The sequence below is a fragment of the Syngnathus acus genome, chromosome 2 (assembly GCF_901709675.1).
Source record: "Syngnathus acus chromosome 2, fSynAcu1.2, whole genome shotgun sequence".
Taxonomy (NCBI): Eukaryota; Metazoa; Chordata; class Actinopteri; order Syngnathiformes; family Syngnathidae; genus Syngnathus; species Syngnathus acus.
The window spans coordinates 15,009,428-15,025,993 of NC_051088.1; the positions used below are offsets into that span (position 1 = coordinate 15,009,428).

General features: G+C 40.6%; 1 protein-coding gene across 12 annotated transcripts in view; it reads left to right on the forward strand.

The window, feature by feature from the left end:
• The window catches only part of dmd (dystrophin), a 96,706-nt gene that overhangs the window by 29,864 nt on the left and 50,276 nt on the right, over nucleotides 1–16,566 (forward strand). For 11 of the 12 annotated variants that reach the window (XM_037274288.1, XM_037274231.1, XM_037274297.1 and 8 more), the window contains exons 7-22: nucleotides 123–193; nucleotides 396–514; nucleotides 1,343–1,542; nucleotides 6,934–7,062; nucleotides 8,337–8,432; nucleotides 8,508–8,606; nucleotides 9,573–9,754; nucleotides 10,400–10,550; nucleotides 11,076–11,195; nucleotides 12,934–13,035; nucleotides 13,210–13,317; nucleotides 13,546–13,725; nucleotides 13,975–14,144; nucleotides 14,516–14,639; nucleotides 15,429–15,507; nucleotides 16,122–16,234. In XM_037274288.1, coding sequence (XP_037130183.1) covers nucleotides 123–193; nucleotides 396–514; nucleotides 1,343–1,542; nucleotides 6,934–7,062; nucleotides 8,337–8,432; nucleotides 8,508–8,606; nucleotides 9,573–9,754; nucleotides 10,400–10,550; nucleotides 11,076–11,195; nucleotides 12,934–13,035; nucleotides 13,210–13,317; nucleotides 13,546–13,725; nucleotides 13,975–14,144; nucleotides 14,516–14,639; nucleotides 15,429–15,507; nucleotides 16,122–16,234 — 2,043 coding nt within the window. The remainder of the gene's footprint in view (nucleotides 1–122; nucleotides 194–395; nucleotides 515–1,342; nucleotides 1,543–6,933; nucleotides 7,063–8,336; nucleotides 8,433–8,507; nucleotides 8,607–9,572; nucleotides 9,755–10,399; nucleotides 10,551–11,075; nucleotides 11,196–12,933; nucleotides 13,036–13,209; nucleotides 13,318–13,545; nucleotides 13,726–13,974; nucleotides 14,145–14,515; nucleotides 14,640–15,428; nucleotides 15,508–16,121; nucleotides 16,235–16,566) is intronic. The other variant, XM_037274327.1, reaches the window with a different exon arrangement.

Here is a 16,566-nt window from a genome sequence, read left to right on the forward strand (position 1 = left end):
AAAAAAATGTGTACACCATTTGTTGTTGTGTGTCCGAAGTGCCTGCCCACTCATTATTTTGTGCAACATAACAAATTTGTTTGACAAATGAGGTAATTTTTGTCCATTGTCTGTGTCGTCAGGTCAATGTGGTCAACTTCTCCAGCAGCTGGAATGATGGGCTGGCGTTCAATGCCCTCCTGCACAGCCACAGGTCAAGTAGCATTTCTGAGTGGGTCTGCTAGAGACCCTTTGCCCTTGTTTTTTCATGCATTATTCATTTAAGGGCCATTCTTTTTCATGTTGGTCATCGTATTTCATTTTGCTATACGTGTGCTATCAAATTCCTAATTAAACCTTGGGCAGATTATCAAATAAAATCACTATTCGTTGTCCCCCCCCCCTTCCAACTCAAGACCAGAACTGTTTGATTGGAGCTCTGTGGAGGCCAAGGAGTCGGCGATTGACCGACTGGAACATGCTTTTAGTAAGGCAGAGCAACATCTGGGCATCGACAGACTGTTGGATCCAGAAGGTAACTAACAACGGCACGCACATACACACTCCAATGAAGCTACATTCAATTGGTGCTGCTGTAATCAGTTTAAGTTTCTGGCCATGTCTTACAATTGTGAAAAATAAAGGTAACCCAATCTGCTCAAAATTCACAGCTACCCAGAGAGCAGGTTAGCAAAATAACGCAGCATTTTTTTGTCTTTTCAGTTCCCAGTGAAAATAACAATTGTCCCTTAATTTTGATCTAAAAAGGAATCAAAGTTGTCTCCTTCACAAATTCCCTCTCTGCAGCACAAGTGGCTTCCAACCACTGCTCAGATCATTTTTGTACATCACCAGGACAATTTGCTAGTAACTAAGGGCACAACCATCTGTGATTTCAACATTCTAGCCAGCAACCTAAGTGAAAAATGAAAAGGACAGAAAGAGTAGAGGCCAAAGTAATAAAAATGAGGGGCATGTTTCAAAATGTATCATTACCCCAGAGAGTCCACTTTGGATCGTTGCTTTGCATTAAAAACTGTTTGAAAACAAAACACTAGAAAAACATCAGACTTCTGCAGGGCTGACTTTAAAGCCATAAAGATACTCAAGTAAGCAACTGAAAAGCTTTCATGTTACAAATACAATTTTAAAATGAAAATGTAATTACACAAGGACTCCTCAAATGCGCTTGTTAATGAACGATATAATAGTGCAAATTTTAACACAGAGACACTAAGTACAATTTTGAAAAATTCAGTTGATTCAGTCATTATTTGTTATGAAAACATTGACAGAAGAATTGTGCAACCAAGAAGCAGAGCATTTCAAAATGTAACTTGTCCTTTCACTTGTCATTGTTCAGATGTGGCAGTGCCTCATCCCGACAAGAAGAGCGTCATCATGTACGTGACGTCGCTCTTCCAGGTGCTTCCGCAGAGCGTTACCATGGAGGCTATCCAGGAAGTGGAGACGCTGCCGCGGCCCGCTAGTTCTGCCAGCAGTTCCCATGTAGTGACTGGGGATCACTACCAGATCCAGACCCAACAGCGCTTCTCCCAACAGGTCTCACTCACGCACACAAACGCACGCACATGGTCCCCCTCTTTCCATTTGAGGATGTCCCACTTCACTAATCCATCACCTTTACTCTCAGCTTGTTTAGAAAGTCGGTGGTCATCTAGGAAAGGCCAGTCTGATTAATTGGGCCCAATTAGGACATGAGGGTGTGCTCACATTTATTGAATGATTAATTGATTCATCCTATTTGAGCATCATGTTTAAAACAGAATCGATAAATCACAAGGATGAATAAAGTATAGTTGAAGTCAAAGATAACGTTCCAATTGCCACTGAAAGTTCAAGTAACTTTATCTCCTCATATTGATTTTACATCTTGTTCATACAGTTCTTGAATGAAACTAAAAAGATTAATTTCGTCATTCCCATAGATTTACACCACATCTCGTAGCAGACATGCTCTGCTTTAAAGTGGTTTGGAAATGTGTTTTTTTGTCAATTATTTATTTTGACTTGCTCATTCCTTCTCTTGTGCTGCGCATTTGATTTAAATTCTACAAGGTCCTTGAACTTTTAGATGGGAGAAAATCACAATCTCCTGCAAAACTGATCATTTCTATTGTTTTTTTTAATATAATGCTTCAATGTTACTCGTATGAGATCCCCTAGGTCTTTGCACAATTTGTTAAAGTGGGTAAAATAAGAGAACAATATATTATTCATAAGGCTTTTTGATGATATTTGGACTTAGGCCACAATCTTTCGATCTTTGTAATATGTTGCCAATGGTTTAGCCATTCATGGCTGTGTTGCGTTGCACTGAAGTGACCGTCAGTTTCCTTGTGTTATACAAGGTGTACACCGACAATTTGACATTGAAGCAAAATGTAATTCCTTTTATGTCCTCTCTTGAAAAGACATGACTAAGTCTTCACAGAAAAGTAAGTTGTGTAATGGTTACCACACTGTAATTCTGTCTGCGGCAAGGTCAAACACAGACGTTGCCTGTCCTCTGTAAACTATGGAGAACAATGGCATCATTGTGTGCTCCTCGTGGCATTCGGCTGATTATTTTCAGAATGGAAGAAAATTGATTTTTCTTCTCTGTTGTTGAAAAATCAATAGGTATTCTTCCTATTCCATTTCTATTGCTGCATGTTATTTTGGAGGGGGTGGGGGGGGGTGTATGAACCACTCATGATCAACAGTCTTTGTCTTGCTTTGGAGAACTTAATGTGCTCGAATAAGTGGAAATGGTATGAAACCAAAAGCAGTGCTGCTGTGGAAATAGGGCTAAACTAACTTCAATGTATGCTGTTCATATGGAACAAAGAATCCAAATGAGCTTTGCGCTTCTGAAACAAAAGCTTTCTAAGGATAGTTTTGGTGTTTTGGGACAGCTTTTTCATCAGATATTAACTCGATCTACATCCCACCATTGTGTCGGCCCTGCTATTTTCTGCCAAGTAGATTACGCGATTGTTTGTGTATCTGTTAGCAGGATTAGACAAACTCATTTAGGCCAAGCGGGAGGCACATTACATTTTCAAGGGGATCTGTTCATTCAAATTCAATTCACTCACAGCTCATTAGGGCCCTTCAAAATTTGGGAAATTTTCAGACGAGGTACCGTTAATGCATATTGTCTCCTCCAACCAAGATAAAAATCCAAGTGTCAGCAGAGTGACGAGTGTGCAGTTTGCAAAGACATCGAGCCTGATTTAGCCATGAAGCTGATGAGAAAATTGATTGGGGGATTAAAGGCGTGAAGGAGCCTTCTTGGTGAGCCTTAATTAGGGCCTCAACTTAAAATAAAAATCTATCACTGCTGCTGCAGCTGGAATGGAGATGGCAAGCCAGGTCCAACCTGAGTGGCCAACCACACACAAACTCATAAATCCTGAGGAAAGTCTTTCCCAGAACAGTTGTTATGATACAATACGGGGAACAATTCCATATTAGGTTTCATTTTTTTCAATGCGGAACGATCAGATGTCCCGTGAGCAATGAAAATTAACTGCAAATTGAGACAGAATCTCAGAATGGAGACGCTGCGGTGAGGTTAGGGCGGAGATCATATTTCCACTGGCAAATTGGATTCACCGCCTGTGACCTTTACTGCTCAGTAATGCTGAGGTCAGTGTCCGGCTATCCCGCTCAATCTGGCAGAATTTAGAGCACTTCCTGGAAGTAATGGCTGGTAATATTATTACTGCTCAGTTTAATGGCTGCATCAGCCCTCCACGGACGCGCTCATAGAGGGGAAAAAGGTGTCAACTTCGCCCGTGCGAGCCTGTATGGTGAATTAAGATGTCGAGTGCAGACATGAAGAGTTGGCGCAGACAATTACTCAATAAAAGCGATGGCAAGGGAGGAGGAACAAAAAAAAACAAAAAAAAACAAGGGTTACTCTTATCTGTCTCCCCCCTCATATGTCATCATCATGGTGAAGCTGTCACCACCTCCTTGCATCAGCATGTAGGATGTGTGGAGAACCCAGACTTCAGATGTTGAAACTATTCAGTCAGCTTTTCTTTGCTCACTGGCGGCTTTATATACGTGTGACTCGACTTTGATACCAACACTGTATGGTAGACGTGAATTCAAATCAAGTAGCTGCACAACAAACAGCAATTGCTCAATTAGTAAACAAATGTTCAAAAAATAAGGCTCACTAAAACAAAGAGATTTACGACAGGTGTATTTAAAGCAAAAAAAAATTATTTTGTCCGCGAGCTTAAGGCTAACGCATTATGGGAAACGCCATCGACTGGTTTATAAATGTCATTGGTGTTATGGGGTTATAATCCTTCAAGCAACGGCAATAATTTCTTTACATTTTATTTAATCATGTCATTACTGTATGTTTTCATATAGTGCAATATTGTAGAGGGATGTTATTTCCTCATTAAAAACTATTTATTTATTTTTTTTTTTTACAAGATGGAACAGATTAATGGTATTTCCATTGATTTCAATGGGGAAGAGATTTTGAGATACAAGTATTTTCCTTTACGAGCTTGGTCTTGGTAGGAATCCAACTCGTATATCTCAAGGTACCGTGATATCTTCTGCAGGTTAAAGCAGATGGTTTTGGCAATTAAACAAGGGCCAACTGCTGAGTCAGCGTTTTGCTCTTGGTTGTTATGGCAATAGAATCACCTGAGCCACCTTGAAAGATCCAGTGAAACAACATGTGGCAGGTGAAGAGGAAAGACAGCACGTAGGCCACAGTGTAGACAAGATTAGGGAGGTGAGTCATGACTCCAGAGGTGCAAACAGAGACGGCGAGACAATAAACACTCTCGAGGCTCACCTGAAAACTTGGCTCGTTGAATACTTTTTAGAAGTCGGTGAAGTGAAACAATTTGGACTCGCAACACTCTTGGTTAGTTATCTTGGTTAGCACGAGTCATCTCTGACTATCCGAAACACCTGAAACGCTTGATAGAAGTACTTGGACACAATCTGAGTCCATTTACTTCAAAATAACGTCTGGAGTATATTCTTCTTCTCAGGTTTTTTTTCTTCCCGTCGAAGCTCTGAAGAAGAAAAAAAAAGCCAAAGGCAAAACACACATGCAGAGTTAATCCTTCAGCACTGGCTGAAATAAGTTCAACTAAGCATAGCAAATTGCCTCCTCACATCAGCCTGGTCATAAACCAGCAGCGTATCATTATCTCAGCAATCTCTTGGCAAGACATTGAGTAAATGTAGATATTTTCATTCAGTATCTCCAATTAGTGATGAAATAGATTTTGGTTGTAGTTTTGCCTCCAACTTTCCACATGACAGCCCCATGAAAGCTAACAAAGACAAGTTTGATGATATAACATGATATGGATGTGCTGCAGTTCTGTTGTGGACTGATCTGATCTTGCCATTGATGGAAATGACAACATTTATTTCCAGTTAGCCTCCTGCTCCATTCAAAATGGACAGACGCAGAAATGCTTGGGCTCTTTAGCTGCCAAGAAAATGAGGAAATGTGACATTCCACAAAATGTTGATTGGCTTAAATGATCTGTTTGTCACTTTGTCACATATCGAGTCTTCATAATTAGCTAAATTAGCTTAAATTGTTTACCTAACGACCCCGTCATCCTTGCCAACTGGAAACAAAATTTGCAGAATGGGCTCTGTTGTTAGCAGACATTTCAGCAAGGAACAAAATCGTCTGCCATATTTACTTCCGCAAATAATTCAAGATTCAAGATACATTGCGATTAACGTCTCTTTCTTCTGCTCATGCAGTTCACTTTGGGGACACGTATGTTCACACGCCAGACGGACTGAGAGTACCGTATTTTCCGGACTATAAGGCGCACCTAAAAACCTAAAATTTTCTCAAAAGCCGACAGTGCGCCTTATAGTCCGGTGCGCCTTATATATGGACCAAATTCCTAAATTTAAACTGGCCCGAACAATTGTGTCATGAAATCAATCATAAGTGGCCCGCTGAAGACTATGAATCATGAATCAAAAAGAGTATGGATCATTATTTTGTGATTATAAAGTCATTTGTTGCGCCTGAAGTTGAAATAAAAAAGATAAAATGGAGAATGATTTGATTAGGATTAAAAATCTGACACGATGCATTAATGGTGCGCCTTATAGTCCGGTGCGCCTTATATAAGGACAAAGTTTTAAAATGGGCCATTCATTGAAGGTGCGCCTTATAGTCCGGTGCGCCTTATAGTCCGGAAAATACGGTACATTTAAATATAGAATTTGAACGCTTACGCCCAAAAATCTGATTTTATTAAAACAATCCAAATTGAACATTAGAACCTGCGGCGTAAATGTAGTGCACAGTGTGCGTGAACTGATGAAGCCCGCTCTGATGGAAGGCAAAACATCTTCTTAGACAACCTGAAGAGTCCATTTGTGATCACTGAAATCACCAGAAGTGGGCATTTCCTTTTATTATATAACCATTTTTTCATTTATTATGCTGTTTTTTTGTTTGTGATGATTTCTTGATTTTGGCTATGTTTTTGTTTATTATGTTTTTTCATTTCATTGTTTTTCCATTGGTTATGTTTTAACGGTGTAAAACCGCTCATTATTTTCTGACAGGCATTCACACGCGTCTCTGTTTGAACACTCTGGAAAAAAGTGCTCTTTTAGAGAATGAACAAAGATGAAAACAAACATATAACCGTCCATCACTTTTCATCAGATTTAATCGGGCAGGGTATGAAGGCATTTTTCTAGAAGTGTTTTCCCTTAGTTTGACATTCAAGATGCAAACAGAGTTGATGTTTATTCATATTAGTTTTTCATTTTTTTCCTATTCTTTTCTGTCTTTTGTGTGCTTTCTTGTAACCCCCTCCTCTCCCCCATTCCAATGCGCCTTTTGTGTCGTGCGCGCTTCTGCCTCTCTGGCTTTCCCGTCCTGTGTCCGTCCAACTGTGTCCTCTGTCTGGCTCTCAGATCACAGTGAGTGTGGCTCAGGGCCGAGTGAGAAGTCCCTCCCCTCAGGCTCGCTATAAAAGCTATGCCTACACCCAGGCGGCCTATGTCAAGTCTCCTGAGCAAAAGAGGAGGCGCTTTACTGATCAGGTCCGTGTCTCACCATGCTAACACCTCATACTGACTGTCCATCTGTCTGTGTTTTTATTTTGCTGTGTTTACTGCAAATGTCGAAGTCAAAACATATCTCTTGTGATTATGTTTGCTGAGACATACTAATGCTGATAAGCAACTCGATGTAGTTAATGGGGTCTATTAATTCACTAAGTCTCCGTTTATGTTTGGGCTTTTTTTCTTAAAGGTTAAAGCTCCAAGGGGACATCATGCTGTGACAGTGTAATGATTTCATGGCAATGCCGTTAGAGCACTTACAATAGGCACATACGGTATCTGTGGGTTTCTTGGTTTGTGTGAACTTGGCACCAAGATAAAACAAAAATATTAGCAAGCTTCAGATGTCAAGCAAAATCCAACTCTTGGATTTTGGTTTATGGGGGTACACTGAATAATTGCAACAGGATTACATTTAGTCTTGTTTACTGAAGAGGAACTAACTACTAAGTATGCATCAAGATTTAATGACTTTATAAAACATGGTTATGTTCATGAGTCGTTTTGGCAAGGTGTTGTTTTGCACGGCAAAAGTAATACAGCTGCTACTACTGACAGAAAATAATTCATGATTTTAATCTGCTCCAAACCATCACATTGCAGTTTGAGGATATTCACAAGAATGATACATGTCACATGACAAAGAATAAAACAATAAAATCAAAAAAGTAATGTGTTGATGACTTATATCATAATTATTTGTTCTCCTCTTGAATTTGCTCACTGTTAAGAAATGAACTGTCTTTAATGACTATGGTTGTTTGGTGATTATATACAGAATAACACTCAGACAAAATTCGTAGCTCGGTTGCCAACTTTGCAATTCATTGCAATATTTAGCGACTCCCAAGAAAACAACAGGCGAGTTAATCCCTGCTACGGAACAGACAACGTGAGCGGAATAATGTGCAATAAGTGATTTCTCCACATTGTTACACCTTTGATGCAGGATAAAAAGAGCATCAATAGCAGCACCATTACAAAATGGATTTTAACTCTAAGAACAAAGTGTGTCTCATGCGTGATGGGTAAACTATTACTGCTGCAATGCTGCTCTCCTGATGACCTTTTGTATTTCTGCTCAGCTTTTGTATCTTTTAGCATTCACTTTTTGATCAAAAACAACTTGTAATTCAACGTGTCTCTTCTCTTTCTTGTTGTGTCCTGCTTTGTTTGTCCCGCTGTGTATCTGCCTCCAATCATATCCACATCATCCCCGCCATTTTCTGCCACCTGCCTGCTTCGCTCTCCAGTTTCTGACTCCCAGCCAAGAGGAGCTGCAGCGAGGCCTCAGTCCTTTGCCTCCCGGCTCCACCACTCTGGAATCATACCAGGCGGCCCTGGAGGAGGTACGCGAAATGAAGACGACTGGCTTTGTTTTTTTGGTCTTTCTTTTCACGGGCTTTTCAACTGCAAATATCAAGGTTCTGACGTGGCTGCTGTCGGCCGAAGATGGACTCCATTCCCAGCCCCCCATCTCAAACAATGTGGAGGAGGTCAAGGAGCAGTTCCACACACATGAGGTGAAGCTTTTGATGGATGTCTGTAGCTAGAAACGGAGAAAGAAAACAGGCAAAGAAAAACACGAGACGTCTTGTTGATTTTATTTTAACATTTCGGTTGCATCTTGTAGTTTCCATCACCCGTCGTTCTCAGTGAACTCCAATACATCGATCCCTGCTGCCTACCCGCTTACTTGTTAGCGCTCAATAAACCATATTGCAGGGGTCATCAAAGTAGCAGATACAGACAGATGTAAGGCATATGTTCTTTATCCTCTTTGAAAAAAAAACCCCATTTATTTATTTATTTGTTTATTTATTTATTTATTTGGGTGGCCCAGACGCACACACTAGACTCACTGCACAATGAAGTCATGATGCGCAATTAATGTTGGTATTATTGTGTGATTTTATAAAATAAAATACTGCAGAGTGATGTTCTCATTAAAAAAAACATTTTTTTAGTTACATATATGGGGGACTGAAATAGACTCATGGCATTCCCGTTCATTGTTTAATGTTTGGTGTTTTGGGGGCTGGGATCGATTGCCATTTCCATTTGTTTCGTTGAGGAAAATTAATTTTAGGTTAGTGTGATTTGATTTAGTAGGTCAAGACACCATTGTCTTTACCAACCTAATATTTTAAGGTAGATAATACGGTTTTCGTCCTTGAGAAGGCACTAAACATCCTCAGCTGTCAAAGACTGGCTTGCGGTTAAAATAGATTTTGTTAGTAAACCCTTTAAAACTTCAAGCCCTACAGATTCAATGACCCCCTGTTGACTGTTCACTCACATGCTGTACAACAAAAGTGCTTCAAAATGAGACAGGTAGGGGCGGCTTAATGTATTATGAGAGCACTTAAAACAAATGGAGTCAGGTCATTTCGTGCGGAGTTGTAGGAACGGCGCTATCAGTTCATTAGCGCTAACGAGCAGAACTTTTCTGCAACGCTGAAGTGTTTTCTCGCCTATCCTTTTCACAGGGCTACATGGTGGAGCTCACTGCACATCAGGGCAACGTCGGGCGTGTCCTCCGGGCCGGCGCCGCCTTGCTGGCTGAGGGCAACCTGAGCGAGGAGGAGGACGCTGAAGTGAGGGAACAGATGAACCTGCTGAACTCTCGATGGGAGCACCTGCGGGTGGCCAGCATGGAAAGACAAAGCAGGTGCTGACATGCTCAAACTTTCCTCTCCGCTAATACACATAGCAACAATAACCAGTGGCACTAGCGGCTGTTTTTTAGGTTGCTTAAAAATATACTTCGGCTTTTATACAGTGTTGCGATAACTGTCAGGCTGTTTTCGCACGGCTATTTGTTTGTTCTGCATCGTAAGCCATAAGAGGAAGTACACATATATAAAGACAGTAAACCCTCCTCCATATTAAGAATCCCTTGGCAGGTTTTTGTTGCATTTACGTCACTTACTTTTTTTTTTAAGTTCTAAATATATTTTGAAATGATGCAAGCACATCAATAAGCATTCCCAAACATTACAAGATAAATCTACAGCTATCGCTTTTTCATTCAAATGTGCAGTGTTGAATAGTGGACCATCATTGGGAAGCTGACAGTGGAGTTGTACTTAAAATAAACATGAGGCACAACAAAATTGAATTATAGTTGGACCAAAAAAAAGAGACTGTGAACCTGAAACCCGCAGTTTCAAAAAAGGAAAAAAAAAAAAAAAAAAGGCGTCTTTACATTTTACTCCCCCTCAAATAAAGGATTAGTTGTCCTTTTACTCTTTGTTCTACACTTGGACCGAGAGTGTATCTTTGCCACCTCTGATCGATGGTGTTGACTCACCAGACTCCACCAGGTCCTCATGGACCTGCAGCACAAGCAGCTGCAGCAGCTCACAGACTGGCTGGACGCAACAGAGGCGCGGGTGAAGAAGATGGAGGCTCAACCGCTCGGCCCTGACTTGGAGGATATCAAGAACCAAGTGGAGGAGCACAAGGTGGAAACCTTGATTTTATTTGGCCATTTTGTTGATTTATACAGTCGTCGCTTAAGGAGCGCAGTCCACATGTTTACATATCATTGTTTGCGTTATTGTTGTCATGTGACTGATTTATTTGCGTTATTGTTGTAATCTGATGTATGATGTACTGATTTCTGCTTGCGCCACACTTGTTTGGTACAATTTTGTGAAGTTGTCAAAGGATTTAGTGAATTAAAAATTGTATTTGAAATAGAAACAAAACCTTTTATATTAAACCATGGTTCATTTGCCTTTGGTTTATTGTAACTCTAACTTACATGCATTCATGTATGGTAAATTTGATATTATTTATTGTAATACAGGTTAATCTTTGCTTGTGTTTGTTAAAAAGCACATGGGATAGGGGACCTTAAAAAAATAATCACATATTAGATCGCAACTCCAATATTAAGGAAGATTTTGTTGATTGGCAAATACATCCTTATACTGTAATGTATGTGAAACAAAAACTAAAAATTGGACTTGGCATATTTGCTCCAGCTTTTGCAGGAAGACCTGGAGCAGGAGCAGGTACGGGTCAACTCGCTGACCCACATGGTGGTGGTGGTGGATGAGACCAGCGGGGACAGTGCCACTGCTGCCTTGGAGAGTAAACTTCAGGCAAGTTGGAAAAGCACTTCTTTATTACAGACTTGAAAAAATGGATTCTCAAATCTAATTCAGGATCTCCTACTGACACAATAGTGATGCCAGTGTGGTAAATAATTCACTCACATAAAACAGTTGAGAACCAGAACACGTGCCAAACCGAGATTCTGCATATAATCACGCACATATATTAAGAGCTGTTTATTTGTTTCAAGTGGGGCTTTTGTTGTGTTACCGCCTGCAGAGCAGTTTATTGCAGAATGGAGCATAAGCAAGCTAAATAGACTGGAGGACGAGGAATGGAAAAATGCTAATACAAGTTGACTTCTTCAGGTTTCCCCCTGCTGTGGCTTGGCATTTTTGGGGAAGATGATTTGACTCTTAAATCGTGGTCGCCTCGTACTTTTGGACATTCATAGCCTTGCGTGGGTGTGTGTGTTTTTCCTAACAACTTGATTTAGGACAATTTTTCAGCTGAAAAATGTGTTCATAAGACAACAGCCGGGGTATGAAATCATCTTTATGTTAAAAACAGAGGACATGTTTGAGAACAGCACAACTGAAACAAATTAGCAAAGGGAGTGTATAGTGCTGTCACACTATTCATATTTGTCAAATGCTCAATATTTCAAATTCACACACATTGATAAAATATATTTAAAAGCAATGTTGGGTGAGTTGCTTCAAAAATGATTTGGGTTGTCCAAAGTCTGGTCTGGGTGCCATTTGGGGCCCGCCACCCATTTGTAGCGGTCCTTGTCATATACATGTACTTCTTACTTTCGACACTGGGACAGGAGGCAGGGCAAACACAAACAAAGAATATCACTTGTCATGCATCACCTAAATAGTAACAACATTTCTATTCCCAACACCCTGACAAGTATGGATAATTCATTCGCAGCAGTAATAAAAAACACAAAGGTAATTGAGAATTCAGATTACCGGTAATACTTATTTGTTATTGTCTGAGGAAATGCAATAATTCAAATGGGTTTAACTATGCCTTTTTAAATAGAAGATGCAACATATCCAATATGGACTTATAATATGCAACATAAAAGAAAACTAAGGGAATTACTTCTCAAAATATGTCAAGAGACCAAAATGCTTAATGCAGTTTTTGCATTCAACATATCAGAGGGCCAGGTCTGCACTTACTGAAAGTGGTTCCCCCAAAAATGAAATATTTTGGTTTTTAAACCCAACTGATAAATCAACTGGAAACATTGCGACTGACAACCGTCAAAGGAGTGCTTCTAACTTTCATCCTTCCTGCCAGAAAGTATAATTTATTTATTTTTTTTGCACTGGAAATGTTTCCCAATATGTGACACATTTGAGAATATTTACAGTTCCCCATTTGCATTCTACTTAATTCCAAATTAACACAGACATAATTAGAATTGTTCTGGATTGGATTGATTTTAGCGTGTTAAATTAAATAAATTAAAGATGAAGAATGTTAAAGGAGCCCTTACATCCTTTCCTTTTTCTTCATGCAGCTTTGAAAGATTTTTTTTTCCACACCTCTGTTTTAGATGATCCCCAATACATGATTGTGCTCCTTTTTGTCCCTTAGGGAGAGCAGTCACGCTCCAAATTAGGCAGCTGTAAGAATTTAATTGGCACGTGGCAAAGTGTAACTACAATATGAGCCTTTAGGGCACCCTGATGGAAAGCTACACTGTTTTAGTCTCTCCGATGAGCTAATTTAAGCGTAAATGCGTGTGTGCGGGCATGCATGCAGGTTCTTGGTGACCGCTGGGCAGCCATCTGTAGATGGACAGAAGAACGCTGGATTCTGCTACAAGAGATTTTATTGAAATGGCAACACTTCACAAATGAACAAGTACGGTCTGTGTGCGCATTGCTTGTGTTTTTCTTTCGTTCCACTTAACCCGTTTGTGAATGCCGTCCTCATCTGTTTTCAATATTCTACCCCAGGATATTGGATTTGTTTTTCGTGGAATATTAGAGTGAGCATAAAACCGTTGCCTTTTGTTGTTTTTCCCCTTTCCATTAGTCTTCATTTGACTTGTGGCTAACTCAGAAGGAGGAATTGGTTCGCTCGATCAAGACCCCCGCTTCAAAGGACCATGCCGGCACAATGGCCTGCCTGCGCCATCTCGCTGTGAGTCAAGCAAAATCCTAAACCTTCTGTTTAAACTGTTGTCAGCATTGAACAGTGAGCCCCAAAGATGATAGATGTGCCTCTTTATGGTACGGGGGAAAAAAACCATCTTAATTATGTAAAAATGTTCAAACTGTAATGTTGCAGTTGCTTAATCATTCAAGAATGGACATCCCTTTATTAATCAGTAAATGGATGTGATCATTTATTTCGTTTGTACCCCACCAGATTGTAAAGACTGAGCTGGACATGAAGCGCCCCGCCCTGGATAAGATGTGCTCCATGAGTCAGGACCTGCTGTGCAGTGTCAAGAACAAGGAGGTGGCCAGCAAACTGGAGGCCAGGCTGGATACCTTTACTCAACGTTGGGATCGACTGCTTCAAAGTCTGGATCTCATCAGCACCCAGGTACAACAGACATCATTTATTTACATTACGCAACACCTAAGTACTTTAGCCACCTCTAATGCAGTCGAAGAGACGAGGACAATTTCTAAGGGAATATACTTTTTCAGGACCAATCTAATGAAAAAACGGCTTTTATTGTATTTAATACATGTATAAAATCCTTTTGGGAAAAATATAAGAGTGGAGGGGAAAATGTGCTGTGAAAGGCAATAATGTCAAATCTCACTTTCTTTGTGCACACACGTTCAGCTCTCATCAGTCGTCACCACAGCAGCCCCCGAGCCCGAACCGACCCACTCAGTCGCGACGAGTGTGACCAAGGTGACAACGAGGGAGAGCGTATCTGCACTACGCCAAGCCCGAGAGTCACCGCCGCAAAAGAAGAGGCAGGTGGTTGTTGATTCTGAACTCAGGAAAAGGTTAGTACACTTCTGGTGGATTTTGGTTCAGCTGTCAATCACATTGCACTTGTTTTCTAACTTCTGCGCATTATTCAGTTGCATGCACCCGTTTCTGCTTACATACCTTAGCAGGTAGGTGGTAAAGATTAGCTCAAAAAGCAATCAGTGTTTTTTTTTATTCCGAGCAAAGCAGGCAACTTTAATGTACCTTTCTAACAACGTTTACACCAAATTTTTAAGAAATCATTCTTCCCAGTTCCAGCCTCTCCAAGAAAAACAATTTTAATTTTAGAAATGTGATGCGTTTTAATAAGAACATAAATGATGTAAATACTTGAGCAAAATGAGCTAATTTAATGGTTAATAATAACAGTTTATTCATCCCTCAGATTTGATGTGGACTTCACAGAGGTCCACAGCTACATGACTCGGGGCGAGGCAATCCTGCAGAGTCCTGAGTTCTCTGTGTCCCGCAAAGATGGCAGCATTCAGGACCTTTATGACAAAGTGCAGGTAAAACTGTATGTGTACTAAAAAATCATTATTAAGTGGGCATATGTGTTTTTATTGAACAGTAAATTGTATGCATTGGACCATTTGAAGTGGGCCGTCCAGCATTTTGACTCCTGTCTGGATTTTGACATTATTGCCCTCACTGCTTACATTTGGAAATAAAATAGAATTAATCTGTCTGACAGCTTGAACTTTGGCCATCTTATAACCTTAAAACAATTCCCGAGGGTACATTTTCTCACGTTTTGGTGAGCTTTAAAGATGATGATGGTCAAAAAACTGATTTTGAAAAATGACATTTTCTCATTTGAATATCATCTTTTTGGCAACCTCATGCCAAAACAGTTTAATTGAGGTCTGCTGCATGCAAAGTGATATGATTCAAAGTGACTAAACTGGACAATTGTAGAAAAAATAGCGGCAACTCGCTGCCATGCACACATCTAGTGATTGACCCTTATGCATATAAACAAATAGAAAATGATCACTCATAACTGAAAATGATTATTTTAGTTGTTAATGCTCACATAACGTATTTTTGATTACCTGTTACATCTGCATCGTTACATCACAGTAAAATTTACGACCAGCAGTTGGACAGTTCCACTTGCCGAACCACCGCACAACAATTCGGTCGGTTTCGGCCACCTCGCTTGGCGTGCAACAAGCCTTACAAATATTCAATACAGACCATGCAGAAATAGAAAATGTCCATTTTTATTGTCTTATTAGTCTTTTCTTGGAAATGAAGATTCTCAGTTTTATTTTTCTTGTCATTTATTACTGTAGCTGATAGAACGGGAACGACCAGAGAAGTACCGGAAGCTTCAAGAAGCGACACGCACAGCACAGACCCTTGTTGAGCAGGGTATTGTGTACACACACACACACACACACACACACACACACACCAGCATTTCCATTCACACCTATTCAACAAGCACCCCGTCTGTCCCCATGACAACGCCTCCACCTGTCCCACCCTTCTCCTCGTCGCCATAGAAACACTGATAGAGTCTGTTCCGTGCTCTTCACTGCCCTTGTTGGGGCCGTGTAAAAGCTCAGAAGCTTTCAACTTGTACTTTCCCAAGGTAACCTCCATCCGAGAAAACATCATCTTACTCCAGCTATGCCACACTTGAGTTGTGCAAGCAATTTGTATTTCCTTTCAAGCTGTGAAAATGCACGCTCTGATCTCGCTGACCGCATAGACAATATTGGCTAATGTTAGCTAATTGAAGCCATGAAAACATATCCGGTGGCTGGAATGTATCCCACCGAGAGGTGCAAAGCAAGTCGTGCTTGAACACTTAGAAGCGCCGTCTTACTGACCTCATCCAGCTCAAATCTTTGGAACAAATCCGTACTTTAATTTTTGACTTTAAAAATTGTCAACAGTGTGTGTGCTGGTTCAGTGAAAGAGCCTCCCCAACTGTTTGAATTCCTTTTTCATGTAATACCTGCACCTTGTATCGCCTCCAGAGGGGACTCGGGCTGAGGACATCGCCCAGGCAGCCGAGCAGCTGAACCAGCGCTGGGTCGGCTTTTGTGCTCTGTTGGCAGACCGGCTGGTGTGGCTGGCCTACCAGACAAAGGTACGCACACTCAGATACAGAATGATTGAATGATTTATTTCGGACCCAAAGAGTTTGAGATAGCCCAGGCAGTTATATGTTTTCTCGGTGCGATGCCAAACGACCGAATACCAACATCAAAATACAGTAGGGTAGTAGCCCGAGTGTTCATAAACATTTAATTCCTTAATTCTTTCAACACATGACAAGTACATGGGCTCCCTATGTACGACTTTGAGAATCACAGGTCCAAGCGACCTAGTAAATCTTTTCTCATTGCCCTGATTCCTGGAGTGAGTAAAAACTCCCCCCCGACTTTGCTCATCTCCGAAGCATTTCAAGGCCAAGCTGTC